The 13,002-nt window shown below is 36.0% G+C and overlaps 2 protein-coding genes across 4 annotated transcripts; one reads left to right on the top strand and one right to left on the bottom strand.

Moving 5' to 3' along the window:
- Positions 1–320: 320 nt before the first annotated feature.
- Positions 321–806, bottom strand: LOC131025506 (uncharacterized protein At4g04775-like). Its single transcript, XM_057955301.1, has one exon. The coding sequence runs from the start codon at positions 804–806 to the stop codon at positions 321–323; it is 486 nt and encodes a 161-aa protein (XP_057811284.1).
- Positions 807–1,807: 1,001 nt separating this feature from the next.
- On the top strand, positions 1,808–6,031 carry LOC130985938 (serine/threonine-protein kinase D6PKL1). 3 transcript variants are annotated; one of them, XM_057909126.1, is made up of 4 exons: positions 1,835–2,194; positions 2,479–2,818; positions 3,039–4,125; positions 4,866–6,031. In XM_057909126.1, exons 3-4 carry the CDS (start codon positions 3,167–3,169, stop codon positions 5,740–5,742), a joined length of 1,836 nt encoding a protein of 611 aa, XP_057765109.1. In that variant the 5' UTR covers positions 1,835–2,194; positions 2,479–2,818; positions 3,039–3,166; the 3' UTR covers positions 5,743–6,031. The 3 variants fall into 3 exon arrangements, with proteins under 3 accessions (XP_057765108.1, XP_057765109.1, XP_057765110.1); XM_057909125.1 differs by lacking the exon at positions 2,479–2,818 and having other exon boundaries at positions 1,808–2,194; XM_057909127.1 differs by lacking the exons at positions 1,835–2,194; positions 2,479–2,818 and adding an exon at positions 2,196–2,293.
- The last annotated feature ends 6,971 nt before the right edge of the window (positions 6,032–13,002 follow it).

The following is a 13,002-nucleotide window of genomic DNA, read 5'->3' as shown; positions in this document are numbered from 1 at the left end:
TAGGCTTGAAAAAAATTTGAACTTATTTTGTAATGTTTGGTACAATAGGACCTGGTTGTGGTTTTTTGAACAATCTGTTTGTTTTTTGTGATGCTAAAACTGCCATTATGTTGGACTAAATGGCAGTACATGAATGCAGTTTATATATGAAGAAAATCGTTTTGTTCATCCACAATATCTTGTTCATTGAAAAATTTGTTCATTCATAAGAACATAGATCATTCATTACATATTACTTGAAATTGAAATGCTTCTAACCTACTACATTTACTAATACTACAGGACCCTACTACTTGAAATGCTTAAAACCCACTATTTGTTCATAGATAAGTCCACACACCCAACAATAACAAGAACAACAAGAAAATCCTATTCTTCCTGTGCAATTTGGCCATCATCACCTCCATTGCAGCATTCTGCTTCTTGAGCTCTCTAAAGGCTTCAATTTGAAGGGCAAGTTCTTCCTTCAACGCAGAAGCTTCCAACGTCAATGATTCCACTTGTGCCCTCATGCCATTTATGTCAAGAAGCTGACGGGCTCTGTTCCTTTGAACCTGCAAATTGTGGAAACAGCCCTTGTAGTGCGAAGTGAGCTCCGGATCTATCCAGTGCCAAACACCACAATCTTCAATATCACGAATTCGGCAGCAGTAGAACCTCCGAAAAGGGTTCAACTCGGTCTTGGATGTGAAATGCTCCACTGGAAGATCGTGGTCGCACCTCAACTCACCTTGGGGGTTATTGGTGTTTCCGGGTTTACGACGCACCTTGGGGGACGATTGCGAGGAGGCCGATGAATTCTCCATTGATGATTTTCACTGGGGCTCTTCGGAAATGTATAATAAAACACAAAGGAGCCCTAGTTAAAAAATTAGGGTTCTTATTTTGAATTACAAGAAAACGACGTTGTTTGGTGATTACTAATATCAATTCGACAGGAGGCAAAACGATGTCGCTTTAATTATCGGAAATAAATGACACGTAGATATGTCCGGCTGCCAAGTCAGCTTGAATTTCGCCGGATAATTAAATAGGATGCAAAACGCGATCGGGTGTTTAGTTGTGATATACTGTGGCTGAAATTTTGTACGTGATGCAAAACGCGAAATCCCTAATAGTTAAAGGATTTATGGGCATTAACCCCTATAATTTAATAGTACTATTATAAACTTTTTACTTGAGTTGTCTTTATTTATAAAATTATCACTGATTCAATCTTACATTGATTTCGGCTAAAATATTAATTTTTTTAATATAGTATAGTTAATCCTAAAGTTAATACGATCTCTTAGAAGTTTGAGAAATGTTTAGCTGAGTGTAAAATTATGTATATATCTTTGTTTTCATTTTTTAATTATACATTTCTATATATTTAAATTAATATATTGAGATGTAAGAATTTTATTGACTACTAACATTATAGGATATGATAGTGATTGACTTCTGAAATTATAGGAGATGTAAATTATATTATGTATTTAAAAGAATAGATTATTTCATCGATATTAAATTAACATATATAGTATATTATAATTAAAAAAAATTAGCTCGATCTAGAAAGGTGAACAAAATCAAAAGTTCACAAACTCACTAGTTCCACTATTAATGAGGGAGTTGTACAGAGTCTAATAATTTTGTAATGATATAATTCAATAATCCATTACATATTCACAGGTGACAGCTCAGATGGGAGGAGTCCGCCATGTCCCACTGTAATTTTTTGGACTATTAACGAGAGAGAAAAGAATAAAAATAAAGGAAAAAGGAAAATAATATTAACACGTAGTACACACACACTCCAAAAAGATAAAATCGAAAAAAAAAAGGAAGGGTGTTAAGTAAACTAAAACTACTAACTAGGGAATAGGGCTAATTAGTATAATTGGGTGATTTTCAGTAGCTTTTTTTTCTCAGTTTGACCGCAGCAACCCTCCCTCCACTCACAGTTATGATTCTCTTCTCCTAATAAAAAGTGGAGGATTTGAGATGCGCCAGTCGCCTCTCACCATCTAATTTTCATTAAATCTTGCTCTCCGCTTTTCTCTCTCCTCCACTTGTGAGATTGTTGACACAGCCCACAATCTGCCAAACAGCACGGAACTAGCCCGTCTATGGAATGGAGCCGTTTTCTGTCTCTGTAGACTGCTGATTTTTAACTGCCCACAGGAATAATTTCTGATCATTGCGACTTTAGGTGATTTTTCTTTATCCTTTATGTTTGAGTTCTCTAAGCTTTCAAGATTCTGTTAATTTGGATCTGTGGGTTTTGTGATCAAGATCTGATTTTTATGTGGTGTGGATTCTCACCATGGATTGTGTTTCTTGATTAATTGTGTTTCTTGAATTTTGAATAATTGCATGTCATCATAGAAACTGTTGCATTTCTGAGGAGCAGACTTGATACACTGTCCTCTTTACTTTTCTTTTTTCGTTTCTTTCTGGTGGTCCTTGATTCCCTATGTGAATTTTGTTTTCTAGGTTTCGTCTTTTCAGGTTTACTGGAAGTGGGCTTCAATTTTTCACTTCTGTTAAAGCCTCTTTTTTGGGAGAAAAGTATCTGCGATGAGTTCTGTGATTGACTACTATTCTCTAATTGTGCCATCACTCTCCGTCTCTTTCCTAGCTTCCTTTTGGAATTCTTTTTTCACTCCTCCGTCAATTGATGCTTGATAAAGTCCTTTCCAGTTTTGCTTTTGAGCTTTTGAGTTTGTGGGCTTATTAATTTTGGTGCTTTCATCGACAGCCATGCTCTAGTTTGGGTATAGATTACAATTGTATGCTAGCTGACTTGCTACAACAAAGGCGCTGGAGTATTTGGGTATCTGAATTTGTTCATTGCTGTTTGATGCTATGATATTCTGTTGTTTCATTCAGATCTTGCATAGCATTTGATGTTTAAGCGCACATTGTGTATCTACTCATGGCAAATATGATTATGAATTGTTTGGTTATGCTTGTTAACAATGTTAGATCAACTTAACAAACTTCCTTCTTTAGTTATGTCAAGAGATTTACTTGTTGGTTATTTCAATTGACAGGGTTCTGGTTCTCACAGAGTCGGAGATAAAATGCTTGGGGTGATATCATGGGCATTATAGCTAGAGTGGCCGTTATGCAGTGGTTTTGTTGTATCTAAGTCCTAAAAGAGTAGCTTATTGTTTCAGTGATGGCCTCGAAGACTGGCTCTCGGGCTCCCTTGGGATTGCAACAAAAAGCTGTCGGCGCTCATTATGCGGTCAAGGCACATGATCTCAAATCTTTACCTTGCCAGGTCCTAAAAACTAACAAGCCGAAGCTGATCAAACCGGAGAAATCTGAAGAATCTGGTACGGTGACTGCTGGGGAACCTAGAGAAGATGTTGAGTCCAAACTTTCTCGAATTAATCTTGAGGATTCGTTGAATGTATCACCTGGTAACTCAGATTCCAAAATTTCTTCTACCAGATCTGAGCAAGTGTCCACAACTGGAGATGTTGGTGTACGTGAGAATGAAATCTCACTAGAAACTTCTGAGGATCAAGAAAAGAAAATATCCAATCCAAGCAGTGCAAAGAACAGCTCTGTTTCTGCAAAGATTAGTGATGGACCCAATGGTCTTGCAAAAACTAGTGGAAGTGCCAAAGTAAGCGATAGAGTAGACATTGAGAGTGGAAAGAGCAGCGTGTGCCGAGGAAGCACCGGCAGTGATGTGAGTGATGAGAGCACCTGTAGCAGCTTTAGTAGCGGTATCAACAAACCCCATAAAGCAAATGATATGCGATGGGAAGCCATCCAAGCACTCCGATCCAGAGACGGTGTCTTAGGATTGAGCCATTTCAGGCTGCTGAAAAGATTAGGCTGTGGAGATATTGGGAGTGTTTATCTGGCTGAGTTGACTGGAACTAAATGTTACTTTGCAATGAAAGTTATGGACAAGGCATCTTTAGCAGGTCGTAAGAAGCTTCTCCGTGCTCAGACTGAAAGAGAGATTCTCCAGTCCCTGGACCATCCCTTCCTTCCGACTCTGTACATCCATTTTGAAACTGATAAATTTTCATGTTTGGTTATGGAATTCTGCCCTGGAGGAGACCTACACACTCTTAGACAGAGACAGCCAGGGAAATATTTCTCCGAACAAGCAGTAAAGTAAGATATTTTCTAACCATGTGAACTTTTAGCAAAACTAGAATGGAATTTAGCTGTACGTTTTCAGCATTCCTGGCAGTAATATCATGCATTTCATGCTCATTATTGTCGTAGAACTAATATTGAGCAACTGCCCTTCTCTAGAAGAGATTGTAATAATAACCCCTGGCAACTACTTCTTGGTGTGTTTTCTGCAGTGTTAATTTGCTAAAATATCTGCATGCCAGCTTGATTCTGCACTGTAATACTCTCACACTGTAGGAATCGGAACCTCTTTTGGTCATTAACGAAATCTTTTGTGCCTAGACCAGTATTGAGGTTTTAATATTCTTCAGCTTCCAATGTCTCAGTATTATACTGTCGGAATCTCTCTGTTGGTTGAACCTTGAAAGATTAAGTTTTGTCTATCCCTAGACTGTTGTTGCAATGCATCCTCAATCTTTATATAATATGAATTGTGGTTTTGTAGTAGTTTTGTGGTCTCACGTTTCTTGGAGCAAAGTATCGGTAGATCATATCTCTCTATCTCTGCCTCTATCTTCATTACCATTAATATTTACCTTCTCCCTATCCCTTTCTTCATCTGCCCTTACTTCTTCTTCCTCTTTACTCTTTTAGGGGTTTTGGGTTTGGCATTGTTGGAGTCTCTAGTTGTTCAAGGACTAGTTCTTGCTCATAGATTATATCTTTACGAGCTCTTCTTCATTTAGTTTCATATTTTCTCGGTTTCCCTTGGGCAGGTTTTATGTTGCAGAAGTGCTGCTTTCCTTGGAGTATTTACACATGCTTGGGATTGTTTACCGCGATCTTAAGCCAGAAAACGTCCTGGTTAGGGACGACGGACATATAATGCTCTCAGACTTTGATCTTTCACTCCGTTGTGCTGTTAGCCCGACTCTGGTGAAGACCTCATCTCTCGATACTGATGCCCAGCGTAAAAACCCAGGCTATTGCGCCCAGCCAGCATGCATCGAACCAGCATCGTGCATTCAGCCATCGTGTGTTGTCCCAACATCATGCTTTTCTCCTCGTCTCTTCTCCAGCAAATCCAAGAAGGATAAGAAACCCAAAAACAAAAATGAAATCGGCAACCAAGTTAGCCCGTTGCCCGAGCTGATGGCTGAGCCAAGCAACGCTCGTTCAATGTCTTTTGTTGGGACACACGAGTATCTGGCACCGGAGATCATCAAAGGGGAAGGGCACGGGAGCGCGGTGGATTGGTGGACGTTTGGGATCTTTCTATACGAGCTCTTATTTGGTAAAACTCCGTTTAAGGGATCTGGTAACAGAGCCACATTGTTCAACGTAGTAGGGCAGCCTCTCCGCTTCCCGGAATCCCCCGTTGTCAGCTTCGCCGCTAGGGACTTGATAAGAGGTTTACTTGTGAAAGAGCCTCAGCATAGATTGGCCTATAAACGAGGCGCCACCGAGATAAAACAGCACCCTTTCTTTGAAGGGGTGAACTGGGCGCTCATACGCTGCGCCACCCCACCGGAAATCCCAAAGCCTGTCGACTATGAGCGGCTGCCCGTCCCGGCAGCCCCGGCCAATGAAAAGACTGCTGCTCCTGCTGTGGATCAGAAAAGCGACAAATATCTTGAGTTCGATTTCTTCTAGTTAATCTCAATCTTCACTTACAATAGTGGAGAAGAAATATCAAGAATTGGGAGTTGTTGGAGGGTCAATTGTGTGAAAATTGAAGTGGGGAAGGATGTGTGGTGGTGAATCGTTTGAGGTTGGATAGCTACAGAATTGAAGTATATGTATAATTTGTTGTAGGGAAACAAGGTTGTCGGATTCAAGCCAATGTAGGACCAAATTATAAATGGCCTTCCTCATCTCTTCACAACTTTATCCCTTTGTATGATCTTTCTTCAACCATTTTACTGCACATTGTTAGCTGTGACTTGAGGCGTGTTTGGATAAGCTTATTTTAGATGTCATGTAAGCTCTACAATGTCCCAAGATGACCTTATAAGTTGTTAAAGGGTACCTAAAAAATATTGTCAAAATATTTAAATAATTAAACTTATAAGTTAAAAAAAGTTTTGAGTTGGATAGAGAGAATCGTCGCTCGGAGAAAAATGAAATACAAAATATATATGTCCAAAATAACAACACATAATATGATTATTTTTGTAAATTAATTGTTACTTGTAAAATTGTGAAAAAAAGGTAAGATGGGATTAATGAACTCTGTTTTTTTTTAAACTTATTTTTAGATCTTATAAACTTTTAAGTAACTTATAAGTTCAGCTAAACATCTCCTTAATCTATCCTATCCTCATCGTAGCTTTTCATTTTTTTCCAAAATCAAAAGATTGAATGACATCAAATAGATAGGTAGCATGTGCGTGTTGGCCAAGCGGTAAGGAGTTAATGCTTAAGGTCAAAGGTTTTGGGTTCGAATTTCTTGTGACGCGGCCTTTAAATTTCTTTATTTAATACTCTTAATTTATCAAAAAAAGGAGATGCTTAAAAAAAAAAAAAAACCATCTCCCTAACAAGTGATTACAATTTCCTCAAAAAAGAAAAAAAGAAAAAAAAAAAAAAGTGACTACAATTTGAATTACATCATGGAATTTTGGTATCTAATCAAAATAAAGGGATTTTTCCCACATTACCACAAGAAGTTTAAATCTAAAAGTCGTAAATAAAATTGAAGAAAACCTTGTGGATATTGGAGAATTTGCTGGGAAATGAGACAAATTCAACGAGAATTATAATAAGCTTCTCCACGGCTTGTCGGAAACTCTAACCATCCTCTCCGACGATGACGAGACGATTAAAGTGATGAATATGAAGCAAAAATGGTAGTGACAAAATGAAGAAAATGAAAATATGCAAAGTTTCGTGTTGCGAGAAATTCCGTAGTGGGAGTATTAAATAGATATGACATACATTAAAAATGCATCCTTTCGTCATTTATAGACATCAGAACCGATTACCTACCCACCGTGGGCAAGCATAACATGCCCATTAGTGATGTGACAATTATAATTAGGAAAGATAATCAAATCTTACTCTAATTACAATTGTCACATCAGTGGTGGACATGTTATGCTTGCCCACGGTGGGCATGTGATCGTTTCTGCAAATGAAATATTTTCATGTGTCCAAGTTCAGTGACGTAGCCAGGATTTTGTTTGGGGGGCAATTTATAATAATTTTAAAATAATATATATGCAATATATATATATAATTAAAAATAAAATTATCTTTTTATTCAATTTATTTTATGTATAATGCATCGTTTAAAATTAATACCTAGACAATGGCACATTGCTACATCATAATATTTTTTTTATATATTTAGTATTCTAAAATTATAGTATAAAAACTTCATTGTAATATTTAAAATAAATCTCTTTCGATGTGGAATAAAAAAAATCTTTTTCAATGTGAGGTACTAAGATTAATCAAAACATGTCTTAATAACTTACATAACAAAATTTAGGATTATTAATAATAATTAATAACTTGATATCTGAAAATAAAAGTAATAATTGAATTCATTTACTAATGCACTGCTTCACATAACTAAAGAAATACTAAATCCCCATTAATAATGTAAACACAAATAGCATATATAAGAAAAAGAAATGAAACTAATTCACTAGCATACGATGGTTTGAGCTAATAACTGATATGAACTAGGATTAATTACTTAAATATCTTAACTATTATATCTAATAATTCACATAATTCAAGTTATAATTAAAAAGTATTATTAATAAAAAAACTAAAACAAACAATCCATAACATAATTTAAAAGTAAAATAAACATGAAAGTAAATTGGAAGGTGATTATAAAAAAATTTAAATTTAAAATTTAAATTTTACTATTTTATTTATGATCGTTCATTATCGATAATTCAAAATTCAAATTCACTCTTTCAATAAAAAATAATATAAAATAACATCAAACCTAAATTAAAAAATATTGTGAATTTATGATTGTTTTAAGGAGAAAAAGTGATTTTTTTTTAGAATTAAAACTATATTTAACTAAAAATATAAATATTACTATATATACACTAATTATTTTGAAATTTTCAGTGGGGCCCAGTGCCCCCACTGGACCCCCTCCCTCCGTCACTGTCCAAGTTGATAATGACTCTTTTATCGCGTTGTGACCAAATGACCCTTCGGATATTCAAGTGACCCCTTTAGATCTTTATATTCGATTATTTATTTTGACTTTGAATATGAACTTAACTCTATTTATGTTGAGGTGGTCTCCTGTACATGACCCAGTTGGACTATCCTGACCCATTTTTTCTTGAAATAACACTAGTATTAACACTATTTCAAAAATAACGCTAACACTATTTTGTTTTACAAATGACACTATTTCGAAAATGATACTAACACTGCGTGTAAAATGACGCTAACACTATATCAAAATGATACTAACACTTGACATTCGGATAGGATAGTTCAATTGGGTCAGATCCGGGTCGGGTACGACCCGAATGTACCGTAAACCTGGGTGTACAGAAGAATTTGTGATTTATATTTGAATTTATTATCACACAACAACATTTGATTGGAGAATAAACAACATCTCCTTTGAACCCTTAATGAGCTTTGATTGTATCTTGGGCTCTTCTTTAACGAAAAACAAAAATCTCATAATATCTTCCACATCAAAAGGTTTGTCTCTTCATTTGTGCGCTCAAAAATTGAAAGATAATAATTTTCTTAATTCGTTGTTTGCCAACATTTGAAAATAAATGGAGCATGCAAATATTGTGTTTTAGAGCATTTTCAATAGGCTAGTGTAGCGGGAGTTGTTCATCATTACTTTACTTTTTTCTCATCCTTTTCTTTTTTTAAGGGCATAAATTAACTTAGGAACAGGTTGCGACACACAGCTTCTGAATATGTATTTTCTTTGTCAAAAATTTGTAGCTTTTACTTAATATAGTAAATGTGTTTTCTTGCGACATAGATTTCATTGCATAAATATATATAAAATCTAAAAGACATTGTATAAATTTTTTAAAATACTTTATTTTAACTTAAATACTTTTTTATTCTTAATTCATTTATTCTATTTTTATGTATTTTATATTCTTGAAATTTCCTTAATTAAAGAGTATAAAATTTTCTTAATTATTTTTCATTCCCTTTTTTACAAATTTGAAATTACACATTGATTTTTCATCATTTGAAAACCTAAACAAATGATATATATATATATATATATGTGTTAGTGAGTATTGATATACGGGTTTGAGACGAAAACATATAGTAAAATCACTTTTTAATTTTAGTTGAAACATGTTATCGTATATAAATTCTAAATCGATTCGAAGATTAATCAACATGCAATATTGATATGCAGAATTGGGACGAAAACATGTAGTAAAATCATATCACTTTTTAATTTTATTTGAAACACTGGTTAATCAACATGCCCAAGAGAATTTATCTCCATTTTTTAAACCTTTTGCTATGTATACTATTATTACTAATGTTTACTTAAGGTTTATGTTTTTAGAAGCATAACCAAATATTATAACAATTCTTATTTATAAATTTAAACAAACTAGAGTTGTCCTCCGTGCGATGCATAATAATAGTATATATAACTAATTAGAAAAAAAAAATCTAAATGTGACACCAAAATAGTATAAATTTTAAAATATTTAATTTTATACAACATTCATAGTTGTACTACAAAAAGAATAGAGTAGTAAATTAATAAAATAATAACTTTAATATTTCCTAAAATTAATTTTCAAAAATGAAAATTTACAAATGGGCCAAATAATCACAATCACAAGACTATTTTTTTAATAGACAGAAGAGGTATCAAATTACAAATATTAGTCACTAGTTGAAAGTTATTGGATCTCACAAATACAGTGCTGGAAGAAGTATCAAATTACAAATATTAGTCACTAGTTGAAAGTAATTGGTTCTTATGATTACCGTGTTAAAACAAAATAAACCAAAAAAATAATAATAATAATACATGTGTTTTAAAGACAAATTGAGAAAAAGAAAAAAATATATATTTAAAGTTAAAATAAAAGTTCTTATGATTACCGTGTTAAAACAAAATAAACCAAAATAAAAATAAAAAAAATAAATACAAGTGTTTAAAAGACAAATTGAGAGAAAGAAAAAAAAAACATATTTAAAATTAAAATAAAAGTTACAATTGCAGTATTTTTAAAAAAAAAAAAACAAGGAGAGAAAGAAAAAAGGGGCAAAATGGAAAGTACCCCTTTTCAAAGACAAAAACAAAAATGTACCCACCCTTTACCAAACATATAAAATCTACCCATCTAGGACAATAATACCCTTATGCCTATTTTAGTATTCTGCTCGCCAACAGTTTGTCGAGCATGTCGAGTATTTCATCGAGCATGTCGAGCGCGTCGAGCATTATACCAAAATACCCTTAAGCAAACGATTCTCTATAATTCATTATAATCATTTATGTTTTAAACAGTAAACAGGCCCAACATGCTTCCGTAAACACTTCGAAATAATTCTTAAATTAAACCAACATTATACCTTTGTCGACTGGTCTTCTTCAGGAGTCGGTCTTGTTGCGTTTTACGGCTCGTCTGCCTCCCCGGCACGCACCAACCACACACTCGCAAGAGATGGTTGCAACCCTTCTCCTTCACTAAGTGCCGACTAAATAATATGTTGGAAAAATAAAGAAAATATTTTTACTCAACCCGGAATAGTTGGACAAAAACTAGCGTTTATAGAGGAATTATATAATAATTAATTTATTTCATAAAAACTCCCCAAGGGAGGAGACAAACTTGTTTAGCTACTCATAGTAGCTAATACTTGTGTACATAAAATAAAAAGGAAACTAAACTAAAAACGAAAAACTTTGAAAACAGAATTAAAAGATACAAAGATAATTTCTAGAGAGAAGATGTGTGTTGTGTGAAATGGGTGTGAGTTTTCTGATGCCCTTCTTCTCTCCAGCACTTGTGTTTTTATAGAGGTTTGAACCCTCTATTATTGCTCGGTGGTTGGCCTTGGATTCCATCCTCGTGGCCAGCTTGCTTGAATATGACATCCACCTTCTTTTGTCGGCCTTGATTGCCGACACTTGTTAGTGGCATCACATGGTGCTGGACCCCGTCTTTTATCTTCTTGTGATAATGCTGGTAGGGGCCGGCTACTTTTCCTTCCACTCACTTTTGTCCTGAAGCTTTTGGTGAGTGGTCCTCCTGTTCTTCCACCCACTTTTGTCGTTTCTTTTGTGGGTGCGATCCTCGCTGTGAATCACATGATTCACCAAGTTTTGTCGGCCACCTTACTTTTTTGGTGCCCGAGGTGTTCTTCCCTTTGGTGTCTGACGCTCGTCATGTTCATCAGACCGGAACCTTCTTCTGTCAGGTTTCGGGAGGAAACCTTTGCCGAATTCTGGCTCCTTCTGCGACGAACATTGGTCGCAGATTCTCTCGATCCAATGGCTCACATGAGCCATATTGCAGAATTTGCGACGAGTCTCTTTGCTCCCCGCGATCTTGTTTCCCCAAATAGTTTGCCTCTTATTCTCGAAAGAATTTTCAGCAAACTGAGTTGTTGTTCCTGTCATTGTGTTAACCAGGAACGTTCCCAGATCTGAGCTTTGAAAGAACTTAAATCTGGACTTCATTTTGTCCATCTCTGTGAGACAGACCCATAGACCCCATGCTCGCCTCGTGGAGATTTGATCCTCCGTAAATGTTGAGACGATTGCGGCATTAAACTCAGGAACTTTGATCCGGTTCAAGGCTCCTGTATCTGGTCTCCGAAGCTTGATGAAATGGAAGGCTTCGTAGACTCCTTTGCCAACTGGCTCTGGAGCTGCACTGAAGAAGTACAATTCCAGAACGTCTCCCCTTTTGAGGGACTCGTTGTTCTCCCATGCGTCGAACACCGTTTTCTGGATCCATTTGGGTAGACCCTTGATTTCGGTGAATGCCGGAGAAGTGGTATAAACTGAAGCTAATGCCCCAAATTCATACCATTCTTTAACATCGTTTGGATTGGCTCCTGGCGTGAACCAAACCCTTGGATACTTTCCTGCAACATCAACCCGGCAATTTCCCGGATTGATGCCCCTTCTCGTAAGAAGTTTCTCCCACCTGTCTTGATAATTCTGCCAAGAAGGAGAAGAAATAATAAGATTAGTATCAACCTTAACTTGGCCTGTCATGGGCCTAAGGCTGATCTCTTCCTCTTTTACCCCAGAGGTGGAGGGTTGACATGTTGATTCAAGGAGTGACCCCTTAACAACATCTTTTCCTCGAGCGTCCGGCTGTGAAGCCATTCTCTCAGGACTTGGGCTAGGGGTACTTGAATCCCCTGCTACAGGTAATCCGCCCTGTACGGAAAGCATTGCTTTAGCCCGATTTTCACGGACTGCGCGCAAGAGCGGCTTTTCAGTTGCTTCTTGAAGATTGAACATCTTCATGAAACAGACATCAATTTGGCTAGATACTTTGGCTTCATCAGCCGCTTGTATCTTTCCTGCTTGTTTAGTGTGTAGTACACACTTCTGCCATTCTTGTTGTAGCAGCTCTAGGCTTTCAAAGAGCTGCCCCTGTATTGCCTCGATGGCCTCCGCTTCAGGGAGCTCCATCCCTTGTGAGGAAATCTGCAAGAACATTCTGATCAGATTTCAAAATGACAATATCATAATCATAATATTGGCATTCTGCTTGCCATCTAATTAATCTAGCCTTTTCAGGTTTAGATTCAAACTTTTTTGTTAAGAAAGCTTTAACGTTAGTGTTATCAACTTTCAAAACGAATTTTTTAGCCAGTAAGAAAAGCGGCCATTTTTTAAACGCCTTCCGCACTGCAAAGAATTCTTTCTCGTTGATGTGCCATCTCACAGCCTCGTCG

The sequence above is a fragment of the Salvia miltiorrhiza genome, chromosome 5, assembly GCF_028751815.1.
Source record: "Salvia miltiorrhiza cultivar Shanhuang (shh) chromosome 5, IMPLAD_Smil_shh, whole genome shotgun sequence".
In the NCBI taxonomy this organism is placed as follows: domain Eukaryota; kingdom Viridiplantae; phylum Streptophyta; class Magnoliopsida; order Lamiales; family Lamiaceae; genus Salvia; species Salvia miltiorrhiza.
Note: the sequence above shows the minus strand (reverse complement) of the source record. Positions and strands in the feature narration are given on the sequence as shown.